Raw genomic sequence first — 16,605 nt, 5'->3', positions numbered from 1 at the left:
CATGACCCCTGCATCAGAGGCCACCTCCTGAATATAGTGAGAAGCTGTGGTAATACATGACAGATAAAGTACGGCAGTGTCAGAAAAATTCTGAGGTAGCTCCTCCTCAATTGCCTGAACCCATGCTTCAATTCCTTTTGCCGACCAAGAGGCAGCCATAGTGGGTCTATGTACAGCACCGGTAGGAGTGTAAATAGACTTCAGGCATCCCTCCACACACTTATCTGTCAGTTCCTTCAGTGAGGTGAAAGTGTTGACAGGCAGAGTAGATGACACCACAAGACAAGCGACATGAGAGTCCACCGGCGGTGGAGTTTCCCACTTCTTACTCAACTCTGCAAAGATAGGATAACGAGCTAGCATATTTTTAGACAGGGAAAATTTATTTCCCGGAAATGACCTGGATTCCTGATGTATGTCAATTAAGAGGTCAGAATGTGGTAAAACTACTTTAGCAACCTTCTGACGTTTAAACTTATCAGGTTTCTTAGATGTAACAGGAGGCTCAATGTCATCATCAATTTAGAGAATCATTTGATAGCCTCCACAAGGTCAGGAACATCAACCTGGGTTGCAGATTCCTCATAAGAAGCAACTGTAACAGAGTCTGATGGATCAGTATATTCCCCATCCTCATCAGAAGAATTATCCGAAATATTAGTGGATTGTGAGGAAGAAATGGCCCGCGTAGATGACCCCTTGGCCCCAAAGGGACATGGGGTGGACTTTTGTCTAACCAAAGTCTGATATAATTGCAGTAACTGGGTAGACAAAGTATCCGCCCATGGTGGATTAACTACAGGGACAATATGTGGTTGTAATGGCACAGGACGCGGCACAGGGGGCGTGAGACGCGTTACAAGCGAAGTCAGCATATTTGAAAAAGCTGCCAAGGTGGGTCTTGATTGATCACAGGTGCTACAGATGGACTGGGAGATGTATGACCCCCAGCGCCTGAACCAGCAGCTAACAATTCCCCCACTGGTGAATCCGTGACGACAGCACTGCAGGATGCAGGAGCGTCTGCGGATGTCCCACCCTGTGTAGCAGACATCATGTGGGATGTAGCCTTGGGATGTAATAGTACAATATAGCCAGACAAACACACACAAAAAACAGCAAATAATCCCCTGTGTTTTGTGACAGTAACTACAGAGCACAAACAGAGGATATAAGTGGTGTGAGGTGACTGAAAAACACAGTGAGAAATACTAACAGTATACCCTGAGCAGCACTATATATTATATGAGATCCTGATGCACCTAGTTCCCCAGGGTAACGAATATAGTGATAGCAAACGTTTGATACACAAGAATGGAATCCACACAGCAGCTATAGGCACACTCAGTCACAGGTACAATGCAGGAATTATCACATATAACAATAAAACTGCAATGGACTAGTAATTACATATAGGTATGTATGCCGAGGCGTAACTCTGGGATTCAACAGAGTCATCTACCGCCGGGCTCCTGCTATGAAGGTGGGCACTTCTCCTCCCATTCTGTGACACCACTGAATTAAGTTAATTGATAGCTGCTGCTATCTCTTCAGTAGCCGACTTCCTCACTGGTCCTGCACCTTACAAGTCACACCATTTTTATTATACTATAGACACACATTTTACAAGTGTCATAACCAGGATTAGAAACCAAGACCTATTACACTGGAAGCAGACACCTTACTGATAAAGATATTTGCTCCTGTATAGGAAATATGAGAATTCTAACTATATGAAGTCATTGCTCTGACAATTACACGTAACTTCATATAGTTATAATTCTCATGCTTCCTGTACAGGAGCAAATAGCTCCACCAGAAAAGTGTCTCCTGTCAGTGTAAAAGGTCATGGGTTCTAATCCTGGGTATGACTGCTAAGAAATGTGTGATTTAAAATAAAAGACAATGAAATATATAATACAATATATACATTTTTTTTTTTCAGAACACTCCATACACACACAAACACACACATACATACATACATATATTTATCTACTGTAAATATAGGGGGTACCAATATTTATCTAGCCTCCGGGCAACTAGGATTAAGTTACGCCACTGTATGTATGTATGTATGTATGTATACAGATAACAATGCACACTAAACACTGGATGTATATCACAGAATACTTGTACTAAATATTCAGACAGCAGTACACTTGTTCTTAACTAACACTGTCTAAAATGACATGTAGAATACTTAAGTGTCTGTAAATGCACAGCGCTGATGAGACAGGCGGCTTTACAGAGGAGACAGTGCCCAGCAGTCCTGGAGATCAGCACAACTATGTAATGGCACCCAAATCTCTTCAGGGAGTGAGGGAGAGAGAGAGAGATGCAGCTCCAGGGCGGGAACACCAGCAGTAGATGGCGCCCGGAGCTGGGGGAAGGGCTACAGGTCAGCGCCTTATCCCCTCTGCTAAACTTCACCACCGGGTACTGTGGAGCCTTTTGCAAATGAATTTTATAAAATTCGACCTGTGCTCCTTGCCCTGGTGGATATAGTAGGGTCCCTGTGCAACACAGTGTCCACGCCAGCGGCGCGGTCCGTCTCCTGGGACGGCGACTGTATCGCGATTTACCTTACCTCCACCCTTTAAGTGCAGCCACGCGATCCTGGAGAATGACAGTGGTGGTGTGCCTGAAGAAAACCGGTGTGTCTCCGCTGCAAGTACCCGGGAACCAGGCCGCGGGAGTATGCAGCGCCGCTGAGGGAGGTGATGGAGCCGCAGCACAGCATGTCATAAAGACATAGAAAGTGCTGCGGCCCTTGAAGTCTTCTAAAAAAGCTCTTTTCAGGACTGCCCAGCGCAGCCCCACCTGTTAGTGACCTGCACTGCAGGCACCAACTTACAAACTGAGTTCCAGTGCCTGGAGGCGGGGCTATAGAGGAGGCGGTGCAGTGCATCCTAGGAACAGCTTTAGCCGGTTGGTGCCTCGGATCAAGATCCAACTCTACACCCCGATGTTATTCCCTGTGGAATACCAGTGTACCCTGCTACAGAATATATATATATACACATACACATACATACATACACAGTATATAAAAAGAGGGAGAGAAAGATGTTTCTATACACATACTCCGTACTCGCAGTATACATAGATAACGAGTTTTAGGGTAAGAACTTACCTTTGTTAAAACTCTTTCTGCGAGGTACACTGGGCTCCACAAGGAATGGACAATGGGGTGTAGAGTAGGATCTTGATCCGAGGCACCAACAGGCTCAAAGCTTTGACTGTTCCCAGAATGCATAGCGCCGCCTCCTATATCACCCCGCCTCCCTGCACAGGATCTCAGTTTTTAGTTAACCAGTCCAATGCAGCAGCAGGAAAAGAGACGACAATGGTTAGTAGCCACAACACCGCATTCTCACGACAGGAGACATGTCAGCGGCTAATGCCATACCAACCCAAAGAAGCTAAGTGCGTCAGGGTGGGCGCCTTGTGGAGCCCAGTGTACCTCGCAGAAAGAGTTTTAACAAAGGTAAGTTCTTACCATAAAACTCGTTTTCTGCTGCGGGGTACACTGGGCTCCACAAGGAATGGACAATGGGGATGTCCTAAAGCAGTTCCTTTTGGGAGGGGACGCACTGTCGCGGGCACAAGAACCCGGCGTCCAAAGGAAGCATCCTGGGAAGCGGCAGTATCGAAGGCATAGAACCTTATGAACGTGTTTACAGAGGACCACGTAGCCGCCTTGCAAAATTGTTCTAGGGTCGCACCACGTTGGGCCGCCCAAGAAGGTCCAACAGACCGAGTAGAATGGGCCTTAATGTGATCAGGAGCAGAGAGACCAGCCCTCACATAAGCATGTGCAATCACCATTCTAATCCACCTGGCCAGAGTTTGCTTGTGAGCAGGCCAGCCCCGTTTGTGAAACCCAAACACAACAAAAAGAGAAATCAGATTTCCTAATAGAAGCAGTTCTCTTCACATCTTTGGGAGACAGATCAGGAGAAACAAGTGCCGGAACAACAATCTCCTGATTAAGGTGGAACGAAGAAACCACCTTAGGTAGATAGCCGGGACGAGTCCTAAGAACCTCCCGGTCACGGTGAAATATCAGATATGGGGAACTACAAGACAAGGCACCCAAATCCGACACTCTTCTAGCTGAAGCAATAGCCAGCAGAAACACCACCTTAAGGGAAAGTCACTTAACGTCAGCTGAACCAAGAGGTTCAAATGGAGACTCTTGTAACACCCCCAAAACCACCGACAAGTCCCAAGGAGCCACAGGCGGGACATAGGGAGGTTGGATACGCAACATGCCCTGAGTAAAGGTATGCACATCAGGTAAGGTGGCAATTTTTCTCTGAAACCGCACCGACAAGGCAGATATTTGAACCTTGAGGGAGGCCAGACGCAGGCCTAAGTCCAGGCCCTGCTGAAGAAAAGCCAACAACTTGGCTATACTAAACTTGGAAGCGTCATAATCGTTAGATGCGCACCTAGCAAAGTAAGAATGCCAGACCCTATAGTAAATCCGAGCCAAAGCCGGTTTCCGGGCCCGCAACATAGTTTGAATGACCGCCTCAGAAAACCCTTTAGCCCTTAAGACGGAAGCTTCAAGAGCCACGCCGTCAAAGACAGCCGGGCTAGGTCCTGGTAGACACAGGGGCCCTGAACGAGGAGGTCTGGGCGTTGTGGAAGTAGAATTGGACGCTCTGACGATAGGCCTTGCAGGTCTGAGAACCAGTGCCGTCTGGGCCATGCTGGAGCTATGAGAAGCAGAATTCCTTTTTCTTGCTTGAACTTCCGACTTACCCTGGGCAGGAGTTACACCAGAGGGAACATGTACGGCAGCCGAAACCTCCACGGTACCGCCAGCGCATCCACGAATGCTGCTTGAGGATCCCTTGTCCTTGCTCAAAACACCGGAACCTTGTGATTGTGTCGAGACGCCATCAGATCTACGTCTGGAAGGCCCCACATTTCCACTAGGAGTTGAAACACTTCTGGATGGAGGCCCTACTCGCCGGCATGCACGTCCTGACGACTGAGAAAGTTGGCTTCCCAATTCAGGACTCCCGGAATGAATATTGCCGATATGGCTGGTAGATGGCGTTCTGCCCACTGTACAATCCGTGAGACTTCCTTCATTGCTAGGCGGCTTCGAGTTCCGCCTTGATGATTTATGTAAGCCACTGTGGTGGCGTTGTCCGATTGTACTTGAACAGGACAGTTCTGAATTAAATGCTGGGCTAGGTTCAAGGCATTGAAGACCGCTCGCAACTCCAGAATATTGATCGAGAGGAGGGATTCCTCCTTGGTCCATCGCCCCTGAAGGGAGTGTTGCTCCAGCACCGCGCCCCAACCACTTAGACTGGCATCTGTCGTCAACAGGACCCAGTCAGATATCCAGAACAGACGGCCCCTGCACAGTTGTTGGTCCCGGAGCCACCAGAGCAGCGACAGACGGACCTCCGGAATCAATGAGATCATTTGAGACCTGATCCGGTGAGGCAGGCCGTCCCATTTGGCTAGAATCAGCCTCTGGAGAGGGCAAGAGTGAAATTGAGCGTACTCCACCATGTCGAATGCTGACACCATGAGGCCCAGCACCTACATCGCCGAATGTATCGACACTTGCGGACAAGATAGGAAGCAACGAATTCTGTCCTGAAGTTTTAGGACTTTCACAACCAGCGGTTGTTCCTGTCTCAGTAGAGTGTCCAATAGTGCTCCCAGATGCACCATGCTCTGAGCAGGGATCAGGGATGACTTCTTCCAGTTGATGAGCCACCCGTGGGCTTGCAGAAACCGGACCGTCATATCTAGATGACGCAGGAGAAGTTCTGGGGAATTTGCCAGGATTAACAAGTCGTCCAAATACGGCAGTATCCTGACCCCTTGACGGCGGAGTACCATTGTCATCACCGCCATGACTTTTGTAAAGACTCGCGGAGCCGTTGTTAAACCAAAAGGTAACGCCCGAAACTGGTAATGGCAGTTGCCAATCGCAAATCTCAGGTATTGCTGATGAGACACTGCTATAGGAATATGCAGGTAAGCATCCTGTATATCCAGGGAGACCATGAAGTCCCCAGTTTCCAAGGCCAGAACTATAGAGCGAAGGGTTTCCATACGGAACCTGGAAACCTTCACAAACCTGTTCAATGCCTTGAGGTTGAGAATGGGCCGGGAGGACCCATTCGGTTTCGGGACTAGAAACAGCAGAGAATAGTACCCCCGGCCCCTCTGCGCAACAGGCACCTGTACTACGACTCCTGTATCCAGGAGGGTCTGTACCACCGAATGTAGAGTGTTTGCCTTTGTCTTGTCCAACGGGACATCTGTCTGGCAAAATCGATGAGGGGGTCGGTTTTTGAAGGCTATGGCGTAACCTCGCGTGACGACTTCCCGTACTCAGGCATCTGAAGTTGTCTTCAACCATTCCAGGGTATACCCTAGAAGCCGGCCCCCCACTCTGGGATCCCCCAGAGGGAGGCCCGCCCCGTCATGCGGGAGGCTTATCGGTCTTGGAAGCTGGCTGACGGGCCGCCCAGGCTCTTTTGGGCTTAGGCTTACCAGGTTTGGAAGTGCGGGCCTGCTTGTTGTACGCCTGACCTTTTGCTTTACCTGAAGGATGAAAGGGGTGAAAGGAAGTACCTTTAGCCTTCGACACAAAAGGAGTAGTACTTGGTAGACAGGCAGTTTTGGCAGTAGCCAAGTCAGCCACAATCTTATTTAAATCCTCCCCAAACCGAATATCTCCCTTAAAAGGGAGTACCTCCAGGGTTTTTCTAACCGGCATTGGGGGTCCCATAGGGGGTGTTAGTTTATGAACTAGCGTATGCAGAAGCGTGGAAAAAGCGGCCCGCGGCGGGTCATTATTTGCCCCCGTTCCACTGGAAGGCAAGGAGCCCCCAGAACCAGAGCCCAAAGCTGCTATATTCTCCTCATAGGTATCTGCGGCTTCAGCAACACCGGCAGTATGTTCAGCCCCAGAACCATTACCCTCAGAAGCAGACATGATATAAATTGCAGTATCAGGTAACACAGTACAATTTGTCAGCAGCACAATACCTCTAGCCCAAACCCCTGCACAGTGTAGTCCGCACCAGCAGAGATAAAGGAGAGATATGGTGACTAAATCACAGAGAAAAATACGTAATACAGTACATCTTTGTGAAAATCCTATATTAGATAAAACCTGACGCACTAAGCCCCCTCAGGTTATAGAATATAGGGATAGTAGGTTGAGTGAAAGACACGAAATGTACAGCACTCAGCTCTCAAATGCACACACAAATAGTCACAGTCTGTACAATGCAGAGGTTATTACTAACAATAATACTGCACTGGACTAGCTTACACAGCTATATAACAATAGATATAACAGTACACAGTAAGAACTTGATGTATATCACAGGGTAATTGTACTAGGAAAACCTGACTAAGTGCACTCTTTCTTAACTAACACTGACTAAAAAAGGCAGGTAGAATACTTAAGTGTCTTGTAAAGTCACAGCACTGACAACCAGGCGGCTTTACATAGGAGGATTTGCCCAAGCAGTCCCAGGAACAGTGAGCTGAGGGATAATGGCGCCGCAGACACTGCCAGGGAGTGAGGGAGAGACAGATATGCAGCTCCAGGGCGGGAACATTTGCAGAAAATGGCGCCCTGGGGCTGGGAGAGGGGCTTCAGGTCCAAGCTCTATCCCCCTGCTGGCAAAACCACCGGGTACTGCAGGCTCTAATAAAACGGTTTATAGAGAAAACCTAACCTGTCCCATGCCTGGGTGATCTAGTGGGATCGCCTGAACTGCCACAGTGTCCACTGCCAGCATGCGCGGCCCGCCTCCCACTGACCGCGCCGGATCGCGATAAAGACCGGGTCCCGCAAGCGGGACCCACTTACCACCTCCCGAAGCACGGCCACGCAATCCCGGAGAGCCCCCGTCGTGTGTGCCTGACCAGAAGAAAACCGGAGCCTCCTGCTGTAGTTACCCGGCAACCAGGGCTCGGGAGTGTACAGCGCCGCTGGGGAGAGCTGGAGCTGCAGCCGTGAATGTCCACTGACATGTAACAGTGCTGCTGCCCTTGAAGTCTTCACTTTTTTCCTTAGAAAAAAAGCTCTTTTTAGGGCTGCCTGGAGCAGCCCCTCTGTTAAGTGCCTGCTACTGCAGCACCAACTACAAAACTGAGATCCTGTGCAGGGAGGCGGGGTGATATAGGAGGCGGCGCTATGCATTCTGGGAACAGTCAAAGCTTTGAGCCTGTTGGTGCCTCGGATCAAGATCCTACTCTACACCCCATTGTCCATTCCTTGTTGAGCCCAGTGTACCCCGCAGCAGAAACATACATATCCGCAGTCCTGTTCACAGGAGCATGGGTCAAGGGTGCATGTGCAGTGCACGTTCAAGGAAACACTAGCCGTTGGCAAATGACCCGTGATTGCCACTGCTAGTGGGAGAAAGATGACGTACATATATATGTATTGTGGAAGACACAGCAATTGAATGTCCACACATGTCTTGCTAACCAGCTTGATGTGTTTATTCAGGACTAGGTGTGGTTCCAGCAATACACCAGCAAAAAGTACTCTGTGACCCTGTCACAAACTAGACACTTTTACCGACCAATTAACTGGCAAAAGTCGCCCCGCCACTAACACAAAACAATCTACTTATACCTCTTCCAGGCACTCAGTAGCTAATCAATCACACCCACGTGATCTACAGCTACCTGTGTAGCTGTGCTGTGTTTGAAGGGATATGAAAGGAATTAACCCAATCTTTAACATGAGTCTGCAGACACACACAGAAAGCATTATTCTCTCTCATAAGAGACTGGTGCAAACTACCCTGTTTGTTAAATACTGTCACGGCTGGCAGGGTTTGAGGATCCGGCAGCTGAGATTTGCCCGAGGAGGTAGCAGGCTGTGAATGAACCAGATGAGGGGGCTGGATATAGTTCCTTCGCATGGGACACGGAGCAATGAAGAACGTAGGTGGGGTTTGAGAGTCAATGGAAAGTATTTATTATGTACAGGGCTGAGGTAGGGAACTGAGGCTGAAGCACAATGGTTAAAGACGTGGCTGGAGGTGAAGAACTGCGGACTGTGATTTGAAAGACGAGACTGTAGATGATGAACTGTGGAACTGTGGATGGTAGTTGAAAACGTGGCTGGAGACAAGGACTGTGGACTGTGGTTTGGAAAACGAGGCTTGAAGATAATAATCTGCAGGCTGTGGTCAGTGGTACAAAGGCATGGCTGGTGAAGGAGATCTGTGGAGTGTGGCTTGAAAGACAAGGCAGAAGACCCCGGGGCCGACTGTGCCCAAAGAGTCTTACTGGACCGGGTTTTCCAGGAGCGCTTTCACAGGCAGTAGCAGGCAAGAAACGGCAGGGCTGCAGCAGCAACAGAGAACCGACCAAGCAGGATCAGGAGGAACCAAGATACAGCAGGAATCCTGGGAGCACAGGCTAAAGCACCTACAACAGGGTTGTAACTTGAAGCACTGGCGTCCCTGTCCTAAACCAGCCCCCTTTTATAGGGAGAGCTTCCCCTGGATTGGCTGGAAGAAACAGGAACTATGCTTAAAACTTGGTCTCCAACATGGCGGCGCCCAGTAATGCAGACCTTTTTGCAAAGCCACATTGCTCACTGCCCCTGGTCTCCAAGCAACGGTTCAGCAAGAGCGCCCCGCTGTAGCGGCGTCCCGCCGCCACGAGCGGACCCCCTCACCTCCGCTACTGCTGCCCACGGATCCGGCACAGCAGCCCACCTCCGCCGCTGCCCGCACAATGCCAAGGAAGCCAGCCCCGCGGCCCCAGCGTACCGGTAAGACTCCGGACACTGACAAATACACACACACTCATATATATATTATTAATGTGAATTGTATAATCATTAATATATGGTACTGTTCAGATAACATTGACATCATCAGATCTTGAACTTTTATTATTAAAAGTGTAATACCTTTCAATCAACCGGGAAAAAGATAATCAAAGACACTTACCCCAGTCTATGTCACTTATTCTTGCAAATGAGCGGTCTCTTAAAATTCTATAAAGAAATAAAAACCAATATGAGTGTTAAGAAGGACTAATGCAAAATTACACAGGACCAGGCTGATACCACAGTAGATGAGATTATGATATGTGTGTGTGTGGTCATTATGTGCAAGCGGTGCTACTACTGGAGACATGTATAAGCGGCACTGCTACTGGGGGCCGTTTGTGTATAAGCAGCACTGATACTGGAAGCATTATGTGTATACGCAGCACAGCTACTTGGGGCATTAATATGGTGCAAGGGGCATAATATGGTGCTGCTCTGTAAGTGCACAGGGTTTTTTATTTTATTTTTCACACACACATTAATATATCTCCTATATATTTGCCTTAATCTGTGACTGTGCTCGTAACGCTGGGCGGAGTCACAGAGCTGGGCGGAGTCAACTGCATCTGCTGCAGGGAGCTACTCCATACCCAGCACCAGCAGCAGTCAGCTGCAAGACCCTACCTTACAGTATAGGAGGTGAGGATGGGCACTAGCTGCCGGCTGCTGTGCCTGTCCTCCCCCCCCCCCCAATCACCTGTGACAGCGGGCTGTGTGGGTCACGAAAAGGGGGGGGGGGGCTACACGGAATAGAGAGGCGGAGCCACACAGGACCAGACAGCTGAACAGTGGTGGAATCAGCATTGCAGTGACGGCCAGCCAGACTTGGTAAGTGTAGGGTGAGAGAGAAATGTGTGTGTGTGTGTGTGTGTGTGTGTGTGTGTGTGTGTGTGTGTGTGTGTGTGTGTGTGTATATAGTGGGGGTGTGTGTAGTGTGTGTGTGTGTGTATATATGGTGGTGTGTGTGTGTTTGTATATATGTGTGAATTGCGTGTGTGAGGTATGTCTGTGTGTGCGCACTTTATGGACGCCACTGCTGGGGGGGCCATTACATGCAAGGACGCTACTAATATAGGGGGGGCATTACGTATAAGGACGCTACTACTATAGGGGGGGCATTACGTATAAGGACGCTACTACTATAGGGGGGCATTACGTATAAGGACGCTACTACTATGGGGGGGCATTACGTATAAGGACGCTACTACAATAGGGGGGGCATTACGTATAAGGACGCTACTACTATGGGGGGGCATTACGTATAAGGACGCTACTACTATGGGGGGACATTACGTATAAGGACGCTACTACTATAGGGGGACATTACGTATAAGGAGGCTACTACTATAGGGGGACATTACGTATAAGGAGGCTACTACTATGGGGGGGCATTACGTATAAGGACGCTACTACTATAGGGGGACATTACGTATAAGGACGCTACTACTATGGGGGGGCATTACGTATAAGGACGCTACTACTATGGGGGGGCATTACGTATAAGGACGCTACTACTATAGGGGGGCATTACGTATAAGGACGCTACTACTATGGGGGGGCATTACGTATAAGGACGCTACTACTATAGGGGGACATTACGTATAAGGAGGCTACTAATACTGGGGGGCATTACATATAAGGACGCTACTACTGGGGGGGCATTATGTATAAGGACTCTATTACTTCTGGGGGGCATTATGTATAAGGACGGTGCTACTACTACTGGGAGGGCATTACATGTAAGGATGCTACTACTACTGGGGGGGCATTATGTATAAGGACGGTACTACTACTGGGGGCACATTATGTATAAGGATGCTACTACTACAGGGGTGGCATTACGTATAAGGACGCTACTATTACTGTTGGGGGGCATTACATATAACTGCTACTACTACTGGGGGGCATTACGTATAAGGACGCTACTACTACGGGTGGGGCATTACGTATAAGGATGCTACTATTACTGTTGTGGGGCATTACATATAACTGCTACTACTACTGGGGGGGCATTATGTATAAGAACACTACTACTATTGGGGGGGCATTATGTATAAGGATGCTACTACTACTGGGGGGGCATTATGTATAAGGATGCTACTACTACTGGGGGGGCATTATGTATAAGGATGCTACTACTACTACTGGGGGGGCATTATGTATAAGGATGCTACTACTACTGGGGGGGCATTATGTATAAGGATGCTACTATTACTGTTGGGGAGCATTACATATAACTGCTACTACTACTGGGGGGGCATTATGTATAAGGACACTACTACTATTGGGGGGGGCATTACGTATATGGACGCTACTACTATGGGTGGGGCATTACGTATAAGGACGCTACTACTACGGGTGGGGCATTACGTATAAGATGAATAAGATTGTGCTACATTGTGGCGTAATTTTAAATGGGGGTACTATTGTGTGGCCATGCCCCTTAGTTGTGAGACCACACCACTTTTCCCGATGCACAACAAAGGAATATGGGAGGGCGCAAAATTCATAGTTTGCAGGGGGGCGCCGAACACCCTAGCACCGGCCCTGGCCACCAGTAGCAAAAGTACACCACGGCCACTGACACTATCTGCAGGGAGGGGAACAGCGCTAATATGGAGGGTACTTGCAGGCAGCGAGTCGCCGCCCGCAGCTCCTCTCCCACCTACACACCATACCTGCCACCTGACACCCACACCCCAGGGAGAGGGCGCTAGCTCAGGCACCGCTAGATCAGCATCTGCAGCATACAGACAAGGGCTGCCATGCTCAGCGGCAAGCGGTGCGGAGCATGTGCAGCGGGACAGCGCCAGGACGGGACACGCACTAATCAACATTGCTGCTGGGCCGGAGCTCCCTCCGTCTGCAGCCTAAGGACGCGCGCCGCACCTCTCCAGGGAAACACCATGCCTGCCCGCCCACAGGGCTCCGGACGCTTACCTATGCTCCGCGATCACAGCAGCTGACGCTGCCATGCAGGATGGAGGAATGACGCCCGTCAGACGGGGCGGACAGTGTGCGGCGGAACGGGGCCAGGAAGGAATGCTGACCACGACCCATTGCTGCTGGGTCTGAGCTCCCTCCCTCTGCAGTCACCATCTCACAGCAGCAGCCTGGAGGTTAGTGGCCACCACGACCCGCACATCCTTACCTCAAACATACCTCACACATACCTCACACATACCTCACATATACCTCACACATGAGAGCAAAGGTACACACACTGTGACATCACACCTGTAGCCCACCCCTATATCTGCTAAGTACTCCCCGTCACTATGCCCTGTCACCCTCATCCTGCTCTCTAACTGCCTGTCTGTGTACTGGCCTTCACCCCTCTCACACCATCACCAACCCTCACTAACTACCACAGAGACTATGTGCACTGATATCTGCCCCTCCACCACCTGCAGCGCCCCTGGACCCCTCCCCATCCCCCGCAAACCCCCGCACCTGCCCCTCCACCACCCGTGGCACCCCCACCCACTGCGCCTTCGGACCCCCTACCCCACCCGCAGTGTCTTCCAAACCCCTCCCCCATCTGCAGCAGCCCCTCCCCCATCCGCCACACCCCGCATCTGGCTCCCCCCCGCCCGCTGCACCTTTGGATCCCCTACCCCACCCACGCAGCAGGCCCTTCCCAATCCGCATCGCCTACACCATTCGCAACAGCACCGCACCCGCCACTCCCCCACCCATGTTACCCCCGCATCCACCCCTCCCCCTGGACACCTCCCCCATCCACTGCACACCCGCACCCACCCCTTCCCCATCTGCAGCGCCTTCGGAACCCCTCCTCCATCCGCAACAGCCCTGCAGCTGCCATCCCCCACCTGCGACACCCCTGCTCCTACCCCACCCACAGCGCCTTCATACCCCCTCCCCCATCCGCGGTCCCCACTCACCAAACCCCTTCCTGTTGCAAGGGACTACGCCCCCTTCACCATCGGACGCCCTATCATTGTGCAATATTCAAACACTAACAAAATTAGGAATGCAGGTAATACTCCATATATTGAACCCCAGAAAGGCGTGCAGGGGTTAAGGGGGCGTAGCCCCTTCCGACGGTGTGAAGAGCGCCCGTAGGGCGCGATGAAGCACCTAGTATATAAATATATATATATATATATATATATATATATATATATATATATATACACATAAACATACATACACACACAGGTTGAGTATCCCTTATCCAAAATGCTTGGGACCAGACGTATTTTGGATATCGGATTTTTCCGTATTTTGGAATAATTGCATACCATAATGAGATATCATGGTGATGGGACCTAAATATAAGCACAGAATGTATTTATGTTACATATACACCTTATACACATAGCCTGAAGGCAATTTTAGCCAATATTTTTTATAACTTTGTGCATTAAACAAAGTGTGTCTACATTCACACAATTCATTTATGTTTCATATACAACTTATACACACAGCCTGAAGGTCATTTAATACAATATTTTTAATAACTTTGTGTATTAAACAAAGTTTGTGTACATTGGGGGTCATTCCGAGTTGTTCGCTCGTTATTTTTTTCTCGCAACGGAGCGATTAGTCGCTAATGCGCATGCGCAATGTCCGCAGTGCGACTGCGCCAAGTAAATTTGCTATGCAGTTAGGTATTTTACTCACGGCATTACGAGGTTTTTTCTTCGTTCTGGTGATCGGAGTGTGATTGACAGGAAGTGGGTGTTTCTGGGCGGAAACTGGCCGTTTTATGGGAGTGTGTGAAAAAACGCTACCGTTTCTGGGAAAAACGCGGGAGTGGTTGGAGAAACGGAGGAGTGTCTGGGCGAACGCAGGGTGTGTTTGTGACGTCAAACCAGGAACGACAAGCACTGAACTGATCGCACTGGCAGAGTAAGTCTCGAGCTACTCAGAAACTGCACAGAGAAGTCTTTTCGCAATATTGCGAATCTTTCGTTCGCAATTTTGATAAGCTAAGATTCACTCCCAGTAGGCGGCGGCTTAGCGTGTGCAAAGCAGCTTGCGAGCGAACAACTCGGAATGACCACCTGAGTCATCAAAAAACAAAGGTTTCACTATCTCACTCTCGTTCAAAAAAGTCCGTATTTCGGAATATTTGGATATGGGATACTCAACCTGTATATGTATGTATATATATATATATATATATATATATATATATATATATATATATATATATATATACACACACACACACACACACACACACACACACACACACACACACATACATACACACACTTTTATTATTACTACTTTTTGGGGGGGTAGGGGGGGCTTCCTATTTTGTCAGTCCCGGGCACCACAATTTCTGATGGCAGCCCTGACTGTATATATGGGTATACAGTTCCTGAAGAAGGATAACAGTAAGAGGGAAGTCCAGGAGCACAGCATTCTGTCCCTCCTGGAGAGGGTCATGTTGGAGGTATGAAGATGATGGTTAGGAGTAAAGAAGTAGAGCTTTGTGCACACACTCATTATTGAGTATTTGTGTTCTCTGTAGCGTATGATAGTGAAAAATCATACAAATCAGTATAAAAATAAAACACATACGGAAGAGTATGCCAAAGGATTTACAAAAGTGAGAAAAAGGGTAGAAAGGTTCCCGATTGTGAAAGCTTAAAGCAGGGGTAGCCAACCCTGGTCCTCAAGAGCTACCCAACAGTTCACGTTGTCCAGGTCTCCTCACAGTCGCTATCATCGGCTCCTAACTGTCATTTTTCAAACACAGCCTGTGACATGACAGTTAGGAGCCGATTGGCTGGTGCTTTATCACAGTGATAATTATCACTTTTCAGGCTTAGTACATCTCCCCCAGAATCACAAGTGAAGTAATTAGCTCCAACTGTGGATCTTTTAAAATGTGTCAGTTAGTAATGACTACACCTGTGCAACTGCTAGGTGAGCTGGAAAACGTGAACTGTTGGTAGCTCTCGAGGACCTGTGTTGGATACCACTGGCTTAAAGTCTAGAAGGAAATGCTGAGAATAAAAGCTAGTGGGAATTGAAGTGGATGTAGGAAAGGAGCTTATAGGAGGAAGGTTGGCCATAGTGAAGAGGTGAGCTTTGAGAGAGTGTTTGCAAGACTGATGTTTAGGGGAGCATCTCATAAGGCAGGGTAGGAAGCTCCATAAGAGGTGAGCAGCACAGGAGAAGTCTTGGAGGTGGTTATCAGATAGAAGTGTAGGTCAGAGGCAGCACAAAGAGAGTGACTGTGTACGTATCTCATAACAAGATCAGACATGTGAATAGGAAGAGTTTGTGAGGGTGAGAATGTTAAATTAAGGAGGACATGGGGAGCAAGAGTAATTAACGGCAGCGGACATGGAACAGCAACAGGTAATTTATAGTGGATAATTCATCTCCCGGACACTAATGTAAAATTACATCCAAAGATAAGTAAGGCATTCACCTAAAGATCACTCACAGATATACAGGTGTTGAAAATTAAGTGTAAGTTCCACTGGGAACGCCAAATCTCACATATACAAAATGTTTAATTGTTTTGAGTGCGACTGAGAGGACACCTTTACTTTGTGATGGTTCAACACATACAAATTCTGTTGTTTCACTCACAACATTACTACAAAGGTGTATAAGAAAAGTACATGTATTTCATGTTTAGACTTGGGTCACATCCCCAGATATCTCATTGTGGTATGCAAATATTCCATAACACAGAAAAACCCAAATACTTCTGGTCCCAAGAATTTATGAATATGGGAGACTCAACCTGTAATAAA

The 16,605-nt window shown here is 48.6% G+C and overlaps 1 protein-coding gene across 1 annotated transcript in view; it reads right to left on the bottom strand.

Moving 5' to 3' along the window:
* Positions 1 to 16,605, bottom strand: part of HSD17B4 (hydroxysteroid 17-beta dehydrogenase 4) — a 566,121-nt gene that overhangs the window by 364,841 nt on the left and 184,675 nt on the right. Inside the window, exon 6 of the mRNA XM_063964187.1 lies at positions 9,978 to 10,024. Within this exon, the coding sequence (XP_063820257.1) occupies positions 9,978 to 10,024 (47 nt within the window). The remainder of the gene's footprint in view (positions 1 to 9,977; positions 10,025 to 16,605) is intronic.

Source organism: Pseudophryne corroboree, chromosome 1 (genome assembly GCF_028390025.1).
Source record: "Pseudophryne corroboree isolate aPseCor3 chromosome 1, aPseCor3.hap2, whole genome shotgun sequence".
NCBI lineage: Eukaryota > Metazoa > Chordata > Amphibia > Anura > Myobatrachidae > Pseudophryne > Pseudophryne corroboree.
This window is presented reverse-complemented; position numbering and strand designations above follow the sequence as displayed.